Below are 19,437 nucleotides of genomic sequence, written 5' to 3' on the forward strand. Positions count from 1 at the left end.
TAAATGTGTAGCAAGATTAGGATTAGGACAGAATGTAGAAAGAAAGTGGCAGAATCTTTTATACAGTTATTTGATGAATTTTAATACTAATGAGATCATAATGTTAATTAATTGTGTAGAATTTATGAAGGTAAAACACTCATGTTGGAGTAATTACTTTACTTACAATTAAGCAAATAAATGTTTCGACCTCTATATTGAGGTCATCATCAGGAAAACATATATGAACAAGACACAACCTACATAATGCTAATAAACTGACCATAGATTTTTAATTCGTACGTATGTTCGTACAATATTGCCTACCGGTTTCGCTAGTAACTGACTAGCTTTTTCAAGGCTTGCACAGTACAAACAATTGATAAATGCAAAAAAGGTTTAAGAATACAAAAAACACTAGTACCCGTTAGGTAGCTAAGGTAACATGTTTGCGTGACATGTCTGTATACATTGTGACTTTCAACTAAGTATCATGAACATGCGTTACATGCAAACGCATAATATGATTATTCACGTACTGTAGTTCTGTTGAACTTAGGGAATTAATTAGATTTTTCCAAGTATCATTCAGTATGGCCCCTTGATTTTTGTTTAGGCTGCTGCCTGTACGTAGCACTACTGCTGCTTCTTTGAATAATCTATGTCTGTAATCATCAACTACATAGGGCATAGAGCTGTTATCCCAGTCTATAGTGTGGTTCGAAGTTGAAAAGTGATGTGCTAAACCAGAGATGATCGTTCTGTTGTGATTTACATCGCCAACATGTTCTTTCTGTTTTATTTCCAGGCTTCTCGAAGTTTGTCCAATGTAGGAAACACTGCACGTGCATGGAATATTATACACACCTGGATATTTATAAAATGGAACACTGTCCTTAGATCTTAGAACCTGTCTGATGCTAGTAGTTGGTTTAAATACAACCCTGATGTTATGGGCTTTTAACAATCTCGCAATTTTGGCAGAAATTGAACCCATAAAGGGGATGACTGCTGTTGAAATTTGCTGGGAGACCATTCTTTCTTGTTGGTTATCTTTGTACAGAAATTTGTTGATGATGTTTCGAGGATAACCATTTTGCGATAGTGTTACAGCGATTTGGGGTTCTGTCTGAACTTCTTCATCGTCGGAGATAAAGTTTCTGGCTCGATTTCTCAACATGTGGATGATGCTTTGTTTATGTGACCTATGATGGTTTGAAGAGTAATGTAGATATCATCCCATGTCCATAGTTTTTTTTGTAAACGGACAGTTTGAAATTGTTATCTTGTCTTTTAACTAGTATGTCCAAGAAGTATAGTTGTTCATTGTTTTCTATTCTAGAGTAAATTTGATTGTATTGTGGAGTGAGTTGATTCTATTGACAAACATATGTAGGTTTTCCATGTTGTCCTGCCATGTGATGAAGATATCATCCACATATCTCCACCATATTGAAGGTTTAGGAGTAATGTTGGTGAAGATTTGATTTTCAAATTTCTCCATGAAAAGGTCTGCACATGGTGGTGACAGAGGGCTGCCTTCTAATTGTTGGTATACCTTTTTGTTAACTTTGAAGAAATTTGATTGTAGACGGTGTTTGAACATCTTTGTAATATCAGCAGGAAAGAGATCTTTGATAATGTTCATAACTTCTTCTACTGGTACATTCGTGAATAAGGATACTACGACTAGACTGGCCATTATGTTTGTTTGTGTTATCTTCGCGTTTTTAAGTTTGTCAACAAATTGTTTAGAATTTTTTTATGTAGGACTCTGTTTGTCTAATTTTTCCCTTAAGTAAGTTAGCCAGGTGCTTAGCCAATAGGTAAGTGGGGGAAGATCTGCCATATACAATTGGACGAAGTGGCACTTCTTCCTTATGCACTCCATATAGTCTAGGAGTATATATATTCTTTATTTATACATTCATACATATATATATTCATTCATTTATAGTTTATTCACAATACAATACAATGTGAAAAGGGTAAAGAGATTTATATTAAACATTAAATATTGCAAATTATGGTCTTCCAAGTCTCTCTATCTTGAGCTAGCTGGTAGATGTCAGATGGAGTTTTACAGTTCAGCCTACTGATGGTTTCATATATGTATTGCCAAAATTGTTTGCATGGTCTTTCTCTACTACGATTGCCATCTACTGGTTTGCACAGGATGAGGGATTCCAAAAAGGGTGAGCCTTCAGGATGTCTGAGTTGATGTCCAAGCCATCTGAGTTGTAGTTTTTTTTTTGACTATATTAACAAGTTGTTCTTGCTTAGCCAGATTTGGCACAGCAGAGTTAGTGACACGGTCCATCCAAGTGTATCCAAGGATCAGTCTGAGACATGCAGTTCCAAAGGAGTTAATTAGATCTGTAGTTTTTTTTTGGTGCTTATTGTCCAGGTTTGAGACCCACACAAGAAGTGGATCTACTGGTTGCATGGTATAGTCCTAATTTTGTCTTTAATGATATTAATGATGATTTTCAGATGGGGTGGAGTTTGTTATGGAAGACTAGAGCCAACTGTTTACATTTTCTAACATCGTTTTCTGTATTGCTGATGTACGATCCAAGGTAGTATTGAAAGTCCTTTACTCTTTCTAAGAGGTTTATTGTTGATATGAAGTATAAAGTTTTCATAACCTATTGAGAATACTTTGGACTTTTGGATCTTGATCTGCAGACAAATAAGTTTAGCCTGTGTCTCTAGTAGACTGAGATGTTTTTGAGCATTTGTTGGTTCTGTATCAATAAGTACAACATAGTCAGCAAAGCATCAGTTATTTGCATAGTGTGGGTGGATGTTCTAATGTTAAAACCAAGATCTTCTGTGTTGATGGTCCAGAAGATGTAGTCCAAGCATACTAAGAACAAATAAGGTGCCAGTACATCACCTTGCAGGACTCCTGTTGTCACCAGAAAGGATTCAGATGTTTCTGTTTTAAAGATTACTGTAGCATTATAATCTTTAAGGTGCTGAGATTGCTTGTATGATTTTTGAGGATATACCATAGAAGCTGAGTATTTTAAACATTCCTTCTCTATTAATGGAGTCAAAGGCTTTTCTGAAGTCTACAAAGGTTAAAATGAGTGGTAAGTTTTTATCATGAACCTTCTATGATTCTTCTGATGCAATGTATCTGTTCTATTGTATCATTTTTTTTTTTAGAAATCCAGCTTGGTTGTTTCTTAAAAGTGGTGTTAAGTAAGGTTCTATTCTATTGAGTATCATCCTATTGTAGATTTTAACTATGGATAATGCCTCTGTAGTTATCCATTCTATTAAGACTGCCCTTTTTGGGTATAGGGACAATAAGGCCTTATTTCCATTGTTGAGGTATTATTCCAGTGTTTAAAGCTTGATTCATTATGGCAAGGAGATTGGAATATGCATTTTTGAAAGCTTCTGCTCTGATTCCATGAATCCTTGGGGATTTTCCTGCTTTGGTTTGATCTATTGCTATTAACTCCATTAATTCCTTTTCAGTGAAGTCTTCAAAATTCTTTGGTAGAGAGGTGGTTAGATGCAGGTCTGCTAGCTGACTTGAATGTTGGGGATTATCAACATTGACCTTATTTAAAATGTCTAGTTTGTCTTTATTAACATAAATATTTTTATATACAAAATAAGTATAATAATATACAGATGATTAAAAAAAAATTATAGTGGAACTACATCAAACACGTCTACATCTCTAACATCCCCTATTCTTAAGGTTTTCCTCATATTAAGGTTCTGCCATCATGTTCTGGATGCTATATAAGTTGCAGATGGGTCCTGCAGGTTTTTGGAATTACTAATCCATCCTTTTTGTTTAGATTTGGATGATGTTTCAGCATCTCACAAGCTTCCTTGAACTTGCTTTCAAACCAGATTTTGGTGCCTTTCCAGATGATTCTGTGACATATTTGAAGTGCATAGTCTGACAGGCCTGTTTAACCATAGTGGAGGAATTTAATGTGGCATTTATGTTCGTCTTTTCTTATTTGGATGGTGTGCACTGATTCCCCTACATAGGGTCGGTTGCAGGTACACTGAATTTTGTAAACCCCTGGGTGGGCAAGATAGGGAAGGGGATCTTTGGATGAGCTGAGTATACTTCTTAATTTTGCAGGAGGTTTGAAGGTTGCCTTAATGTTGTATTTATGTAGTGTTCTATCTATATTTTCTGATATTCCCCTAATGTATAGTATAGCTATGGTATTCTTGTAATTTGTTTTGCTTTTAATGGTATTATTGTGGAGGACCTTGTGATTTTTTTTTTTTTTTTTTGTTGTTGTAGCCACTTTTTATAAATGGTTGGCTAATCATTTCATATTCTTTGTTCAGTGCCTGCTCAATGGAGCAAATTATTAGGACTCTATGTTTGAGGGTGCTGATGACCCTAGCTTTTGTGATGGATGGTGGTATGAATTTTTATTTATGTATTGGCCTGTGTATGTAAGTTTGCAGAAGACCGTGAATGAAAGGCAGCAAGAGGGAAGACGTGTAACAAGTGTGTCTAGAAAAGAAAGACAGTTATTGTTTTCAATCTCGATGGTAAATTGGATACATTTGTGTTGCATGTTTAGGTGGATTAGCAACGCATTTAATGTTTCGCAGCCGTGGGGCCAAATGACAAAAATATCATCAACATATCTGGGCCAGACTTTGGCTTTAGACTTGAATTTTTTTTTTTTTTTCAGTTACAAAACGCAATTTAATCAGCTTTTTGGTTAACATGGCAGAGAAAACAATGTTAGAATGATGCATCACTTCATTGAACTTGTACTATTTAAGCCCATGCCATAGAGTGGGACAGGTGATATGCTGTCTAATCAGTTTGTAGACAGGAATACCTCGTACTGGGGGAAATTGCTGAAGATCTCCTATTTAATACATATCCTTCACACCAAAGTTATAATCAATATGCCCCATTGTTTTAACCTCACACTGACTTGAGATAAAAGCTCAACACTTATACTGATTTCATCGATAATAAGCATTTGAATGTATTTCAACATGGTTCTGTATTGCTACGCAACTTTGTATGACAGTGACATGTTCTTGGAGATTGAAATTTCTAAGGCTGTATGCACCACTGTACCATCGATAGTGAATGCTGCCTTTCCCATTGAAGCACAAATTATTCTCTTTATATCATGACGTCTCTGAATTGCAGGAATGTTTGTTTATTTATTTTTTTTTGGGGGGGGGGGGGGAACAATAGCTAGAGATAAGGAACAATGTCATCACTGATTGCTTGGGCAACACATATTTCATAAGAGATTGCTATAATGTGTACTTTTCTCTTTCTGGTCTTTTGTCCCTGTGTTCGTTGGTAACAATTACATACAGGACTTCCTCCCCATTCTCAATTACCTAACATATTATGCTATAGAGTTAGTACTCTTGCTCTCTCTTTATGGTCCACTGTGTTGTCACTAAAATGTTTCAATAAGTTAAAGTCAACAGGTTATAGAAAAAAAAAAAATTTTTTTTTGCACATTTTTATTGCTGGAGGTTATGTTGGAAGTTTTTTCCCACTTGATCAGACTATAATAAATTTAGTTTAATCCTTTATCCAAGTGTAAGCAAACAACGTTTGCACCTATAGTATCTTCAGGACTGAGGCAACTCGTGGTAAAGGTGGAACAAGCTCTCATCACTACTTGTCTTAGTATCTCCCATAATGCAAAGCACATCTCCTTGCAAACATGTATAACGCTATGCATTAAAGGAAGGGCCACTACCCAGACTGGTTTCGATCTTTATTGAGGTCTCGTTAGCGGGAGCCAGACCCAGAGGTGGTGATACTTCAGGTGCAAACTTTGTTTGCTTACACTTGGATAAAAGATTAAACTAAATTTATTATAGTCTAACCAAGTGGGAAAAACTTCCAACATCTTTCTCTAAATCCAGATAATTAATAATGTGAGACTTCTCCATTACTTGGTCTGGGTAGTGGCCCTTCCCTTAATGCATGTCCACAAGGATATGTGGACATGCATTATGGGAGATACTAAGACAAGTAGTGATGAGAGCTTGGTCCAACTCTACCACGAGGTGCCTCAGTCCTGAAGATACTTCAGGGGGAAACTTTGTTTGCTTACACTTGGATAAAAGATTAAACTAAATTTATTATGGAGGTTATGTTATATCATTAGTTAGAATTGAAGGAAATATAGAGATAGTTTAATGTAAAATTAGGTTAAGACAAGGATGCACATTATCTTCACTCTTATTCACCATTTATATGGATTACATTATGAAAGAAAGTGGCATTACACCTGATATTAGAATCAGAGATATCAAACTTAGCTCTTTGCTTTAGGCAGATTATATTGCACTCTTATTTAATAAGAAGCTTAATAATAATCCAAACACATCCATCCAGTGCAACTTTCTGGGATTCATTAAATTAAATAACAGCTATAACAAATTTGGCATGAAAATTAGCAATAAAAAGACAAAATATGAAAATAGGCAGGAACGTAGAAAAAATTCAGCTGCATTTTTAATGGAGAACCTATAGAACAAGTAAAATATTTCAGCTATTTAGGCATAGCTTTTAGTGAAGAAAGCGAATTAAATTTGGAAATAGACAACAGAATAAGCAAAGCTGATATGGTGGGGAGCCAGATGAATAAATTTATATGGAATAAGAGAGTAATTAGCCAAAACACACAACTAGCAGTATACAAGACAGTGTTCAAACCATTTTAAGTTACAGATCTGACAGTTGGGTTAGAAATAAAGCACTTGCTCAAAGACTGGAGACCATAGATATGAGAATTCAGAGAAAGATTAGGATAGTGAACAGATGACATCAATGTCAGAATTATATTAAAAATGTGTGAGTAGGTATTTCTGAGGTGGTATGGCCACTTAAACAGAATGGAAAACAAAAATTTAGCAAAAGAGGTGTTTAATGACAAGATGACAAGAAAAAAGACCCAGCCAAAAATGTTAGACATGTCAGCACTCCAGTATGACAATATTGGAGTGCTGACATGTAATAAATTAATTTGGAGGAGAATTAGTGATAAGAGAATAATAATAATAAGCTTAATCATGCAAATTATATAGTGCTGTCATAGTAGCCTGCACACTCCTTTAAGGTAATTATATCAGGAAACAGATGATGACGAAATTTAGGTTAAGAGAAGGATGCACATTATCTCCACTCTTATTCTTCAATTAGTCAAACAAATTTTTAGAAGTAGAGGTAATGTATTATTTATTTGCCATATGACAATTTGCTGAAAATCATATAAGTTACGAGTTAGTGAATAATTGAAAGAGGAAAATAAACAAGGGAATAATTAATAGTATTTATTGTATTAATTTCATTTTAATGTATTGAAGATCTCAAGTAATAAGATGAACTATTGGTTGATAACTAAAGGATTATTTTGATTTCCATTTAGTTGAGATATTCATAGTAATTGTGCTATAATTATTATGTGTAACATTTGATGAAATTTACAGGAAGAAATCAGGTTGTTTATGTAGATGACAGTAAGTTTGCCTGTTTTGTTTTGTGTGATTTAAGTTTTACTGTATTTATTTTTCATGGATGCATTCTCTTAGTACTGTTGTTTTCTTTTTATTATATATGTGTGATGTTTGGTGTTGTTTTGTTCCCGAAAATGTATCTTTTCTCATGTGAACAGAGTTTGTTGTCTGCTTAGCAGCAGTGTCACATAACCAAAGTCTATGGATGTGGTATCAGTCATGTGACTGTTGCATAGGGTACATGGTTTTTCTGGAATTCTCAGTTATTGGAGAGAGGTCTGTCTCTGAGACTTGAACCAAAAATTTTATGCTTTTCTTAGCTATAATGACAAAAGAAAATCACTACATTTTGAATTTTTGAAATCAATCTAGTAGAACTCAAGTGTCCACAAAATGACATGATGCTGGCAAGTGTCACTCCATGCTGAAGCAGTACAGGCAGAGACAGGTATGTGATGTTGAAGCTATAGTCATTTCCAGAACCTGGTTTTTTTGTGTATGGGGGGGGGGGGGATGGGGGTTGCACATAAGGATGGTTTCACATCAGAAACTACCTCATCTTCTTAACAAAATTTAAAATCCAGGTGGTTTTAATTAAAAGTTGTACATCATCCTTCAACTCTGCTATTTCCCCCCTCATACTATCCAAATCTCTTAATTTTAGGCAATGTCCATAGAATATCATCTATAAGAACAGATGATACATCTTCAAGAAGTGGGAGAACATAAGAGAGTTCTGAGTATTATTGAACATCTACAAAAAGATAAAATTCTAATAAGCCAAAAAAAAAGGCCAATATACAGCATGTGCTAGCAGCCATTATGCAGAGTCTCAAAACAGCATTGCCAACTAAAGATAAATATAGATATATTAAAAATAAATAACCATCATTCTCTCTTCACTTCTGAAACAGCTCAGGAGTAAGTAACACAAAAAATTCAAAGATTAGTAGAAAGGAAATTATACAATTATGCTAATAATTACATTCAATTTCCTTATGCTTAATATGCTAAGTGGAGAGAAGTTAAAATTCTAAATACAAATGCAGTTCTCCTTCAGTATCTGCAAGTTAATTTTCACATTCTAATGACTGCTATCCATAAGATTCTCATATATTACTAAACACAGTTTTATTTATTATGAAGAGTATGAATATACATAGTCACCACAACAAGGAATTTAATAGCTGCTAAAATGTTGGCATGCTAAGAACGTTCCCTCACATTCAGTGCACTTCTGAAACAAGAACAACTTGGAAGAATGTGAAAAACAAATGGTAATGCTGAATTAAAGCAGTCAAAATAATAATATAGAATTATCCAAAGATGAATACAATGATGAATACGGAATTGTTCCTTCACCTATTCATATTTTGGGAAGAAAAAAGAAAAGTCAAATACATGAAAATGAATATATTAAAGATTTATAGTATCATTATAAATTTTTAATATATAAAATATATTTGTTTATCATATTAGTTAGTTATCTTTAATTATGTTTCACAAAACTCCATATTAACAAGGTTTGCTATTGAATTCACCTGTAAAGGTATAATATAGTTCTGTTTTTCAATTTTACAGCAGATTTACATTACAACATACCTAAGGTTACAGAACTCAAATATACAGGTTCTACAAAGTGGCTTAGTAGTGCTCCCTGTAAGCCTAACACATTCCACCGAGCAATTTTATCACTACAAGACATTGTTCTCAGCTTTTCTCCTCTAAGAATTGCATCCCAACTTTGAAATGTGTACTGGGTATCAATCGGAATTGTTCCTTCACCTATTCATATTTTGGGAAGAAAAAAGAAAAGTCAAATACATGAAAATGAATATATTAAAGATTTATAGTATCATTATAAATTTTTAATATATAAATATATTTGTTTATCATATTAGTTAGTTATCCTTAATTATGTTTCCCAAAACTCCATATTAGTTTAAAATCTATAAAGCATTAAATATATATCAGTATCTCCCAGATGAAACTATATTAATTGGAAAGATTTGCACAAAGCTGATGGGGAGTTCAAAGAGTCAACTGGAGATTCTGATCTTGTATGGACATTTAGTTTAAGGGAAGAAATGGATATCTACAGCACAATAATTAAATAACTTTTTAGTTATTAGATTATTAGTAATATTTAGCCTTGGGCAACAAAGCATTTTCAAGATAATGAATATATAATATTATTTTTATCTAATATAACCTACTTTCGTTTAGGAGTGCCCCTTTATATCCTCTCCATCACTTAGCTACAATAGTAGTTAAAGTATTCCTTACTCCTGAAAAAAAAAAAAAAAAAAAAAAAGGGCACTCCTACACGAAAGTAGGCTATATTAGTCATAAAAATAATAGTTTATTTTAGAGGAGTAACATAGGAATTTTCCCAGACATAATACCTATGAATATATAAGATGCACATGATCAAATGCAGACTATGTTCAAAATGGCATGATCCAACAGTCCTAACTGGCAAACCTCAGCAGAAAATACCATAGAATCCATTCTACCAATGAAAAATAAAACTGCCTGCCTTTCCTTGATTCTAGTCACATGGATACCAATGTATCCTTATACTTCTTTATGTACAGAAAATCTACCCACACTAGTAAGTACATCCATCATCTTTCATACTATCAGCCTTTACATTCTGTCAGTGTATGGTGCTCATTAAAATGTTTGCAAATGGAACTAGAATTATATATTTGGACCTTATTAGCCATTTCAATGAAACAATCATATCTGTGCCATTTTTTTTTAAAATTAACTTCCTCTTTTACAGAATCAACAAAATTACATTCGTCTCCCAAACTTATCTCTCCCACCAAAACCCAGATCTCACACACACACACACACACACACACACACACACACACACACAAAAAAAAAAAAAAACATCAGCATTACTGACATCTGGAACACCACAGAAAAATTTCACATGCTCTCTAAAGATACAATATTCAAGCTTCCTTCAAACCTTACTAAAAATCAGCTACTCTTATCAGTTTCACTAAAAGATCCTCTCCATCACTTAGCTACAATGGTAGTTACAGTATTCCTTACTACTGAAAACTGAAATATTTTGGTCAAACTGGAAGGAGACCAGCCAATAGTTGACCAGAAAATCTATATTACAGCTGCTCTGGAACTGAAGACAATATCACTGACACAGATCATCAGATCCGGTGTGTGTGTGGGGGGGGGGGGGCATCTTTATTATACAGATGTAAATATAAATCCAAGACTTTTTTTTTTGGAATTTGCAACAAATCTACAACATTCTCCTAGCCTGAATAACTATCTCATTCTACCGAAAATCTGGGAAAATATCATCACGAATTCATCAGCTAACAATCAAAGTCTAATCACTAAGTCCAAAAAGAATGTGCCAGCCAGTTATGACTGTAGGGTCATGCCATTTTGAACAGTGTTTACCGTCCTGCTGTTATGCCTACAAGTAAGTACATACAAAAAAATGTCTTCATAACCAAGACAAAATATTGGCCAATAATTTAATAAATATAAAAAAAGCTAGTTATTATGCCTCATCATCATATTCCTGCCATGTACCCTCAATCAAGGGGTGTACAGGATATGATAGTACTACATGAAAAATTCACATCATTACTAACTTCCTATCTACAATTTTCCTCCAAATCAGTCTGTTACTAGTCAAGACTCCAACATTATCAGATCTTGATTCTAGTAGTAAGACTTATACGTTGGTTAGACATAACTGGTAATTAATTTACGGAATTGACAACGCATATAAAGTAAATTAATTAAAGATAACTTTAATGAATCACTTCTATATTTCGGCAATGTCACATTGCCATCTTCGGGAACATAAAGATATGGTATGTGCACTAAGGAACTAACAAAGCAAATGAGGAAGAAAATAAGAACTGATTTTGTTCCTAAAGTCCTAATGGTGCCCTCTTGCGGGCTAATTTGGTAGTCTTGGCAGTTGGGCTGATGTTCTCAAAATGAAAGTCTCCCAAATTTGGGGCAGTTTCATGCACCCAAATTTGTTGAGGTTAGGAACGTTTTTTAGAGCTGCTGAAGATTCTTTGAATAGTCTTTCGTGTTTAAACTTGCTGCGATGGATTATTTTTGTCTTCTTCCAACGAATTTTATGGTGGGTATCTAAGGCATGGTCTGCCAGCCCAGAGCAGCTGTACTGGTGAAAACGGATGTAGTCTTGGTGTTCTGAAATCCTGATATTTGTTGTTCTGCCTGTTTGGCCAAAGTAGGACAATTTGCAGCTGCAAGGGACCTGGTATACACCAGGTAGGTCTAGGGGAAGTGGTTGGTCTTTGGTAGAGCGGATAAGGGATGCCAACTTTTTATATGGTCTGTAACAGGAAGTAAGGTCATATTTTTTGAGGATATTAGTTATTTTTTCAGAAGTGCCCAGGATGTAGGGGATAGTGATAGACTTGGTGTAGTCTTTATTGTGGAGGGGGGGAGGGGGGTTGTGGTTTACAGGTTTTAATATTTTTTTTTTTTTTTGGATTTTTTTGGGGTTGTAGCCATTGGTAAGAAAGTGTTGAGGATGTGGTTTAGTTCCATAGTCAGGGCCTTGTCATCTGAGCAGATTAATTTTGCCCTGTTATATAGTGTTTTTATCACCCCATATTGTTGTGAGGGGGGGGGGTGGGATTGTTGGTGAATGTATCTGCCAGTGTGGGTGGGTTTTCTGTAAACAGAGAAAACCAAAGATCCATCAAGCTGGCGGGTGATTAAAGTGTCTAGGAAGGGGAGGGTGTTGTTTTCCTCTTTTTCTAAGGTGAACTGGACTCTGGGATGTTGGTTGTTTAAGTGTGTTAGGAAGGAGTGGAGTGTATCTGAGCCATGTGGCCAAATAGCAAACACATCATCCACATAACGAAGCCAAATAGTGGGTTTTTGTGGGGCGGAGTTTAAGGCTTTCTCCTCAAATGTCTCCATAAAGAAATTGGCCAAGGGTGGGGAAAGTGGTGAACCCATGGCTGTCCCCTCTATCTGTTTGTAGAACTTTCCTTGCCAAACGAAATAGCCTGAGTTCATTGTGAACTGAAATAGGGCTGAGATATCGGGAGGAAACTTGGCTTGGATGAGCTCAAAGGTTTCTTTGAGTGGGACATTAGTGAATAGGGAGGAGACGTCAAAACTGACCATTATGTCAGTGTGTTGGAGTGTGAGGTTTTCTATACTGGCTTTAAAGTGGGCCGAGTTTTTTATGTGTGATGGTGTGTTGCCAGTGTAGTGTGTGAGCGTTTTGGCTAAATGTTTGGCTAATTTATATGTGGGGGAATCAATGCCATCCACTATGGGACGTAATGGCACATTTTGTTTATGTATTTTTGGGAGTCCATATAATCGGGGGGGTCTAGAGTTATAAGGTTTAAGTTTGTTGGTGACTTCCACAGGCCAAGAAGTGACTTCCTTAAGGAGTCTGTGGATAGTTCTGATCTGAGAGTTGGTCGGATTATATTCAACGGGGAGGTAAGTAGTACGGTCTCGTATTAAAGAATTTAGCTTACCTTTGTAGTCTTTTTGATTGAGTACCACAGTGGCGCTTCCCTTATCAGCTTTGGTGATTACTATTTTTTTGTTGTTTTTTAATTCTTGTAGGGCTGTATATTCGTTTTTGGATAAGTTGGATTTTGGAGGTTTGGCTTTCGTGAGAACACTGACTACATCCAGTCTCACGTTGTTGGCGATGTGGTTAGGCAGCTTGCGAATTCCACGCTCTATTTGGATCATGATTTCTTCAGCAGGTATCCTTTTTGGAGCTAGGGCGAAATTGTGACCACGTGAAAGTGCGGTGAGTGCTTCAGGCTTTAAAACTGCCGACGAGAGGTTGACTACTGTGTTGAGTGGTGGCTGGGGTACAGAAGTAGAAGTCTTTGTCAGGTTTTCGTATTTTTTCACGTGTCGATTACGTACTTTTTCGAATTCCTTTCTTGCCGATGTGTATTAGATGTCATGAAGTATCGACCATAGATCAAGGCCGAGTGTGTTAGAAAGCTCTTCCTCTAGCGCCCGTAAGTTTTTGTTTTTGTTTTAAATTGTCCTACTTTGGCCAAACAGGCAGAACAACAAATATCAGGATTTCAGAACACCAAGACTACATCCGTTTTCACCAGTACAGCCGCTCTGGGCTGGCAGACCATGCCTTAGATACCCACCATAAAATTCGTTGGAAGAAGACAAAAATAATCCATCGCAGCAAGTTTAAATACGAAAGACTATTCAAAGAATCTTCAGCAGCTCTAAAAAACGTTCCTAACCTCAACAAATTTGGGTGCATGAAACTGCCCCAAATTTGGGAGACTTTCATTTTGAGAACTTCAGCCCAACTGCCAAGACTACCAAATTAGCCCGCAAGAGGGCACCATTAGGACTTTAGGAACAAAATTAGTTCTTATTTTCTTCCTCATTTGCTTTGTTAGTTCCTTAGTGCACATACCATATCTTTATGTTCCCGAAGATGGCAATGTGACATTGCCGAAATATAGAAGTGATTCATTAAAGTTATCTTTAATTAATTTACTTTATATGCGTTGTCAATTCCGTAAATTAATTACCAGTTATCAGATCTTATATTTCTATCGTCTAAAGCACTTTGTACCATATCAAGCCACCTATATCTTAGTCTTCCTCTGGGTCGTTTTACTGCCAACCTGGCAGAGAACACTTGTTTTGCCAATCTTTCCTTGCCCATTCTGTTTAAGTGGCCATACCACCTGAGATTAGCTCTCCTAACGCATTCCTGGATGCTGACAATGTCAAGTTCTTTCCTAATATCCTCATTTTTAATATGATATTGCCATTGATGCCATCTGTTCACGCATATAATCGTTCTCAGGAACTCTCATAACTGCGGTCTCTAGTCTTTGGTCAAGCGTTTTACTTCTGACCCAGCTCTCAGATCAATAAGTTAAATCTGGTTTGAACACTGTCTTATATATACAGCTAATTTAGTGTTCTGGCTAATTTCTCTCTCATTCCATATGAATTTAATCAATTGACTTCTTACCATACCAGCTTTGTTGATTCTGTTGTCTATTTCTATATTTAATTTACCATCTTCAGTAAAATTGTGCCTAAGTAGGTGAAACGTTTTACTTGTTCCACAGGTTCTCCGTTCACAATGCTGTTGACACTTTCAACGATTCTGCCTATATTCGTTGTCTTTGTCTTTTTATTGCCTACCTTCATACCATATCTATTACAACAGTTATTCAATTTAGTCAAGGAATCTTGCAGACTCGTAGCGAATTTATTGATAAGTATAACATCGTCCGCATAATGCATACAGCTGACATTAACATCTCCAATTTTGATATCATGTTTAATACCACTTTCCTTCATAATGTGATCCATATAGATAATGAATAACAGAGGGAATAATGTACATCCTTGTCTCACAACAGATTTAACATTAAACCATCTTCCTGTACTTCCTTCAATTCTAACTGCTGACTTACAACTCAAATAAAGACTAAGTATTGCTTGATATAATGTCCCATTGACACCATATAACTGTAGCGTATTGAATAGCTTCTCTCTTGGCACCTTGTCATATGCCTTTTCCAAATCGACAAAACTTAAATACAGATCTTTGTTATACTCCCATGATTTCTCCACTATTTGTCATAAAGTGAAGATCTGATCCTGACAGCCTCTATTTGACCTGAATCCAGCTTCACCAAGCTTTTCTTCCAAAATACTTTTCAACTGTTTCCCAAGTATACTTGCATATATCTTACCAGGAACTCAGTAGGGATATACATCTGTAATTCTCACATTCAGTTTTATTTCGCTTTTTATATATGGGTACTATGAGAGCTCTACTCCAATCATCGGGAATTCATCCCTCTGTCCAAGCCTTCTGAACTATGCAGTGCAGTCACTGTAAGACTCTTATACCTCCATAGTTGAGCATTTCTGGTCGTATATCATTTACTTTTGTTGCCTTTCCACATTTCAGGTTTTTGATGGTTTTTTCCTGCTTCAAGTATGGGTATGTAATCCTGACCGCATGCCTGGGCAGCGTTTTTTTTTATCACTGTGCTGTCATCACTGCTTGTCTCATTTAGCAGTTTTTCAAATTACTCCATACTTCAAGGATATCTTTTTCTCCTGTTTTCATGTCACCTCTATCATCTCTAACTCCTTTTACAGCACTCTTTCCTCCATTCCTAAGCTTCTTCAACAACCTCCAGAATATTTTGCCACCTTCTCGATATTTATTTTCTATATTCTTGCAAAAGACCTCCCATGACTTTTGTTTAGCTAGTTTTACACACTGTTTAGCTTTCTTACATTTGTCTTTGTATTCTGTAAGAAGTAAAAGCTGACTTATTTGCCAGGAACTTTTGATATGCTTTCTTCTTTTCCTTCACTGCCTCTTTAACTTCCTGTGTCCATGATGGAGTTCTAATTTTTTTTATCTTTGCAGACAACTTCACCACATACTTTGGCTGAATCGATCAGGGTTTTCTTCAAGGCTTGCAACTGAATCTCCAAGGTTTAGTTCCTGTTCTCAAACTCTTTCATTTTTTCTTCAATAATCTTTGTGTATTTAGTCTACAGTTCACATCTAAGAGATGCTCAACTTTTATTAGCTTTAAAACTTTCTTACATGTTATTCTTTTGAATGTGAAATTCAATTTTATCCTGCTCAAGACTAAATAGTGATCACTTCCAATTTCAAATTCTCTGTACACTCTGGTGTCCTGCACCAGGGAGAAAACATCACTATGAACAATAACATAGTCAATGAGACATTTCTTATTCCTTGCCTCTTCTCTCCATGTGAATTTGTGCACATTTTTATGTTGGAACATGGTGTTAGTAATAACCAATCCATGTCGTGAACAGAAATCCAACAGATATTTGCCATTATTATTAGCTTTGCTCTTTTCTCCAAATTTTCCCAAAATATTTTTGTATGTCTGACAATCATTTCCTACTCTGCTATTTAGATTCCTATCCAGGACCAACTTTTCCTTTTTCATTGTGTCAGTTGCTTTTTCTAAAGTCTCAAAAAATTCCTCCACTTCTACCTTAGTAGAATCTTCTGTGTTATTATGGCTAGATGTCCATTTCTTCATTTAAACAAACAAATGATGGAAATTATAACTGATAAATTATATTCTTGTTTAATCCTTTTACCTAAGTTATAAGCAAAGTTTATGGTGCTACTCTCTCTCTCACTGGGTAAGCTATGTGAAAAGAGAGAGAGAGAGAGAGAAGCAAAGTTTTCACATAAAGTATCTTCATGACTAGGCTATTTGTATAAATGCCCATAATCAGTGAAGGGACATCCTCATATCCCTTAATCCCATTGTGGCTTGAAATCAAACAGAAGTGTATATCCAAGTGTAGAGTCAATAACTGAGAAAGAACATGTTAGATTCAAGAGCATTAGATGTTTCTGTAGCTCTAGTCTTCTTCTGCATATATTAGGCTCCTTTGGTAATGATACAGTCCTATGTAGTTTAAGGCAAGCTCTATAGTGTACAGCTCAGCACAGCTCAGATCCCACTAGAAAGTTATTACATTCTAGTGGGATCTGAGCAGATATAGTGCTGCCTGGGAAGACAGTATAAGATCCTACTAGAGCTTCTGATTTTGAACCATCAGTGTAATCAAACACAAAATCGGAGCATTTGATGAGCTTGAAAGAGTTGCCCTATAGAAAGCTGTATGAATGCCACAGTGGAAGTGCATTTAGTGGCATGTGTGTGCTATGCTGTCTACTGCAATATCTAAAGCATGGAAGAGAGCTTTTACTCACAAAGCAAAGAGTGGTATGGTATGGTAGTCTGATGGGCATTGTACAGATTCTCCAACCAAGCACAAAAAATAGTTGGCCATGTGAATGGTCTAGCATGGATTTTATTTTTGTAGTGTATAATAGATAGCAACAATGGTGGTTCATTTGCCTCAAAATATAGATTAGGGATTCGTGAAGTTCAAAATAATCTTCCAGTTGGCTGTTCTTATGGCTTAATAACGAAGAAGGGTCAAACCATCACAGGGCACTCTCTGGCAGAAGCATAACCTTTGGACCCATAATCAAGTCTGGATCTTAATCAGTGCCCTGTACAATCAAAAGGGATTAAAGTCATCTAAGTCTGAGTTGGGATGAAGACCATGTCTGCAGCAAAAATGCAGGCAAACTGTCTTCTGCTGTGAAAATCTAAATCCATTTGCAAGCATCTATTTTGAAAAATATTCAATGGCTTGCTGCATTGTCTTTCTATGTCATATTACATGAATGACAGAAGGTGGTGAAGTTATCCACACCACATACAGAGTATTACTTATAATTTGAGGAAGTTGTTCATTTAATGAGTTAACTTTCATTGCAAAAAGCATGACTTAAAGCAGAACCTTGTGGGATTCCCTTCTCTTTGGTATATGTGTGTGTGTGTGTGTGTGTGTGTGTGTGTGTGTGTGTGTGTGTGTGTGTGTGAGAGAGAGTGGTTCCCACTTAGAAGATCTGGTTGAATAACAAATTATTTATAAAAAGGTTATTCCCTCTGAGACCAAAACTGTGTAGGTCTTTCAATATTCCACTCCAATTAGTGTTGCATGCTTTATCCAAATCAAACAAAACCAATACGAAGTGTCTGCATTTCAGGGAAGCATCATTAATGCATGTCTCCAAACAAATTAGATAATCAGTTCTAGAATATTTGAGGAAGCCAGATTGTGTTCTGGAAAAAAGGTTATTTCTTTCCAGAAACCATAAAAAAGAGATTTAACTATTTTTTCAATAATTTTGCATAGGCAGCTGGTCATAGTAATTGGATAATATTCACTGGGATTCTGGATCCTTTGCTGGCTTTTGAAAGGCAATAAAAATATTCTGCCCAGTATCCTGAAACCCGTTTTCAAAGAAAATCTGTTGAAAATATACAGCATTTGGTTAATTCATGGCTGATGGCAAGAAATGTTTTATGATCTCATAATGGATGTTATCTAGTCTAACAGCAGTTGGGCAACATTTAAGTAAAACAATTTCATTTCTTCTTTTGTGAACAACCTGTTGTATTCTTCAGTATACTGTTCGAAGAAAACAGAATTTATTGTTTTTCTGCTTTGTATTTCAAGTATACATCCATTATGTTCAAGGATAGACAGCTGGTAAATGGTGTAACAGCCTTTCCTGGATTTTATCCAGAAAAGGCAGATACACCACCAGAGCCTAGATTTTATCCCATACTTGATGGAAGTTCCCCCCTGCCCCCATCACTTGGATATGCTACCAATTATATATTTGGCTTAATCCATCAACTAATTCTAATCCAGAGAATTTTAGTAATAAGGTGTTGACACCCTTTGGCAACTGGTATATGGTGATATGACGTCTGCATTACTTCCACCTTAGTATCACCACCTCTAGGTCTGGCTCCCACTGACGAGACTTCAATAAAAAGGTCGAAACCGGTCTGGGTAGTGACCCTTCCCTTAATGCATAGCAGTATACATGTCTGCAAGGAGATGTGCTTTGCATTATGGGATACTAAGGCAAGTGATCAGAACTTATCCCACCTTTACCATGAGTTGCCCCAGTCCTGAAAATACTTCAGGCACAAACTTTGTTTGCTTACACTTGGATAAAGGATTAAACCAAATATATTATCCCATACTTCTTTGCTCTTGGTTGATCTTGTTCAAGAAGATATATACTAGATCCAGAATTCCTTCTAGTTCTGACAATGAATGTGTCTTGCTCAGGTTCAAGCATGTTTAAAAGCAAGGGGATTATTGTTGTAGGTTATCTGTAGAAGATGCTTCATGCTTTCTTCTGAGCTTCCCTGGCTGTTGTGCAATCATCCTTTCACCATGGCTTAGAGAGGCCAACTAACGGTTTCAGGAATCGAATTGTTGCAGCTCGTGTAAAACATTGTCACGTGGTTCACCTGCATCACTGACAGGAGATGAGAT

The 19,437-nt window shown here is 35.9% G+C and overlaps 1 protein-coding gene across 1 annotated transcript in view; it reads right to left on the minus strand.

Annotated features, from left to right (window-relative positions):
• Positions 1-19,437, minus strand: part of LOC150108545 (uncharacterized) — a 241,446-nt gene that overhangs the window by 28,092 nt on the left and 193,917 nt on the right. Inside the window, exon 8 of the mRNA XM_090390486.1 lies at positions 9,085-9,267. Coding sequence (XP_090246612.1) covers positions 9,085-9,267 — 183 coding nt within the window. The remainder of the gene's footprint in view (positions 1-9,084; positions 9,268-19,437) is intronic.

Source organism: Typopeltis vanoorti, chromosome 3 (assembly GCF_054136105.1).
Source record: "Typopeltis vanoorti isolate ZY-2024b chromosome 3, IOZ_Tvanoo_1.0, whole genome shotgun sequence".
Classification (NCBI taxonomy): domain Eukaryota; kingdom Metazoa; phylum Arthropoda; class Arachnida; order Uropygi; family Thelyphonidae; genus Typopeltis; species Typopeltis vanoorti.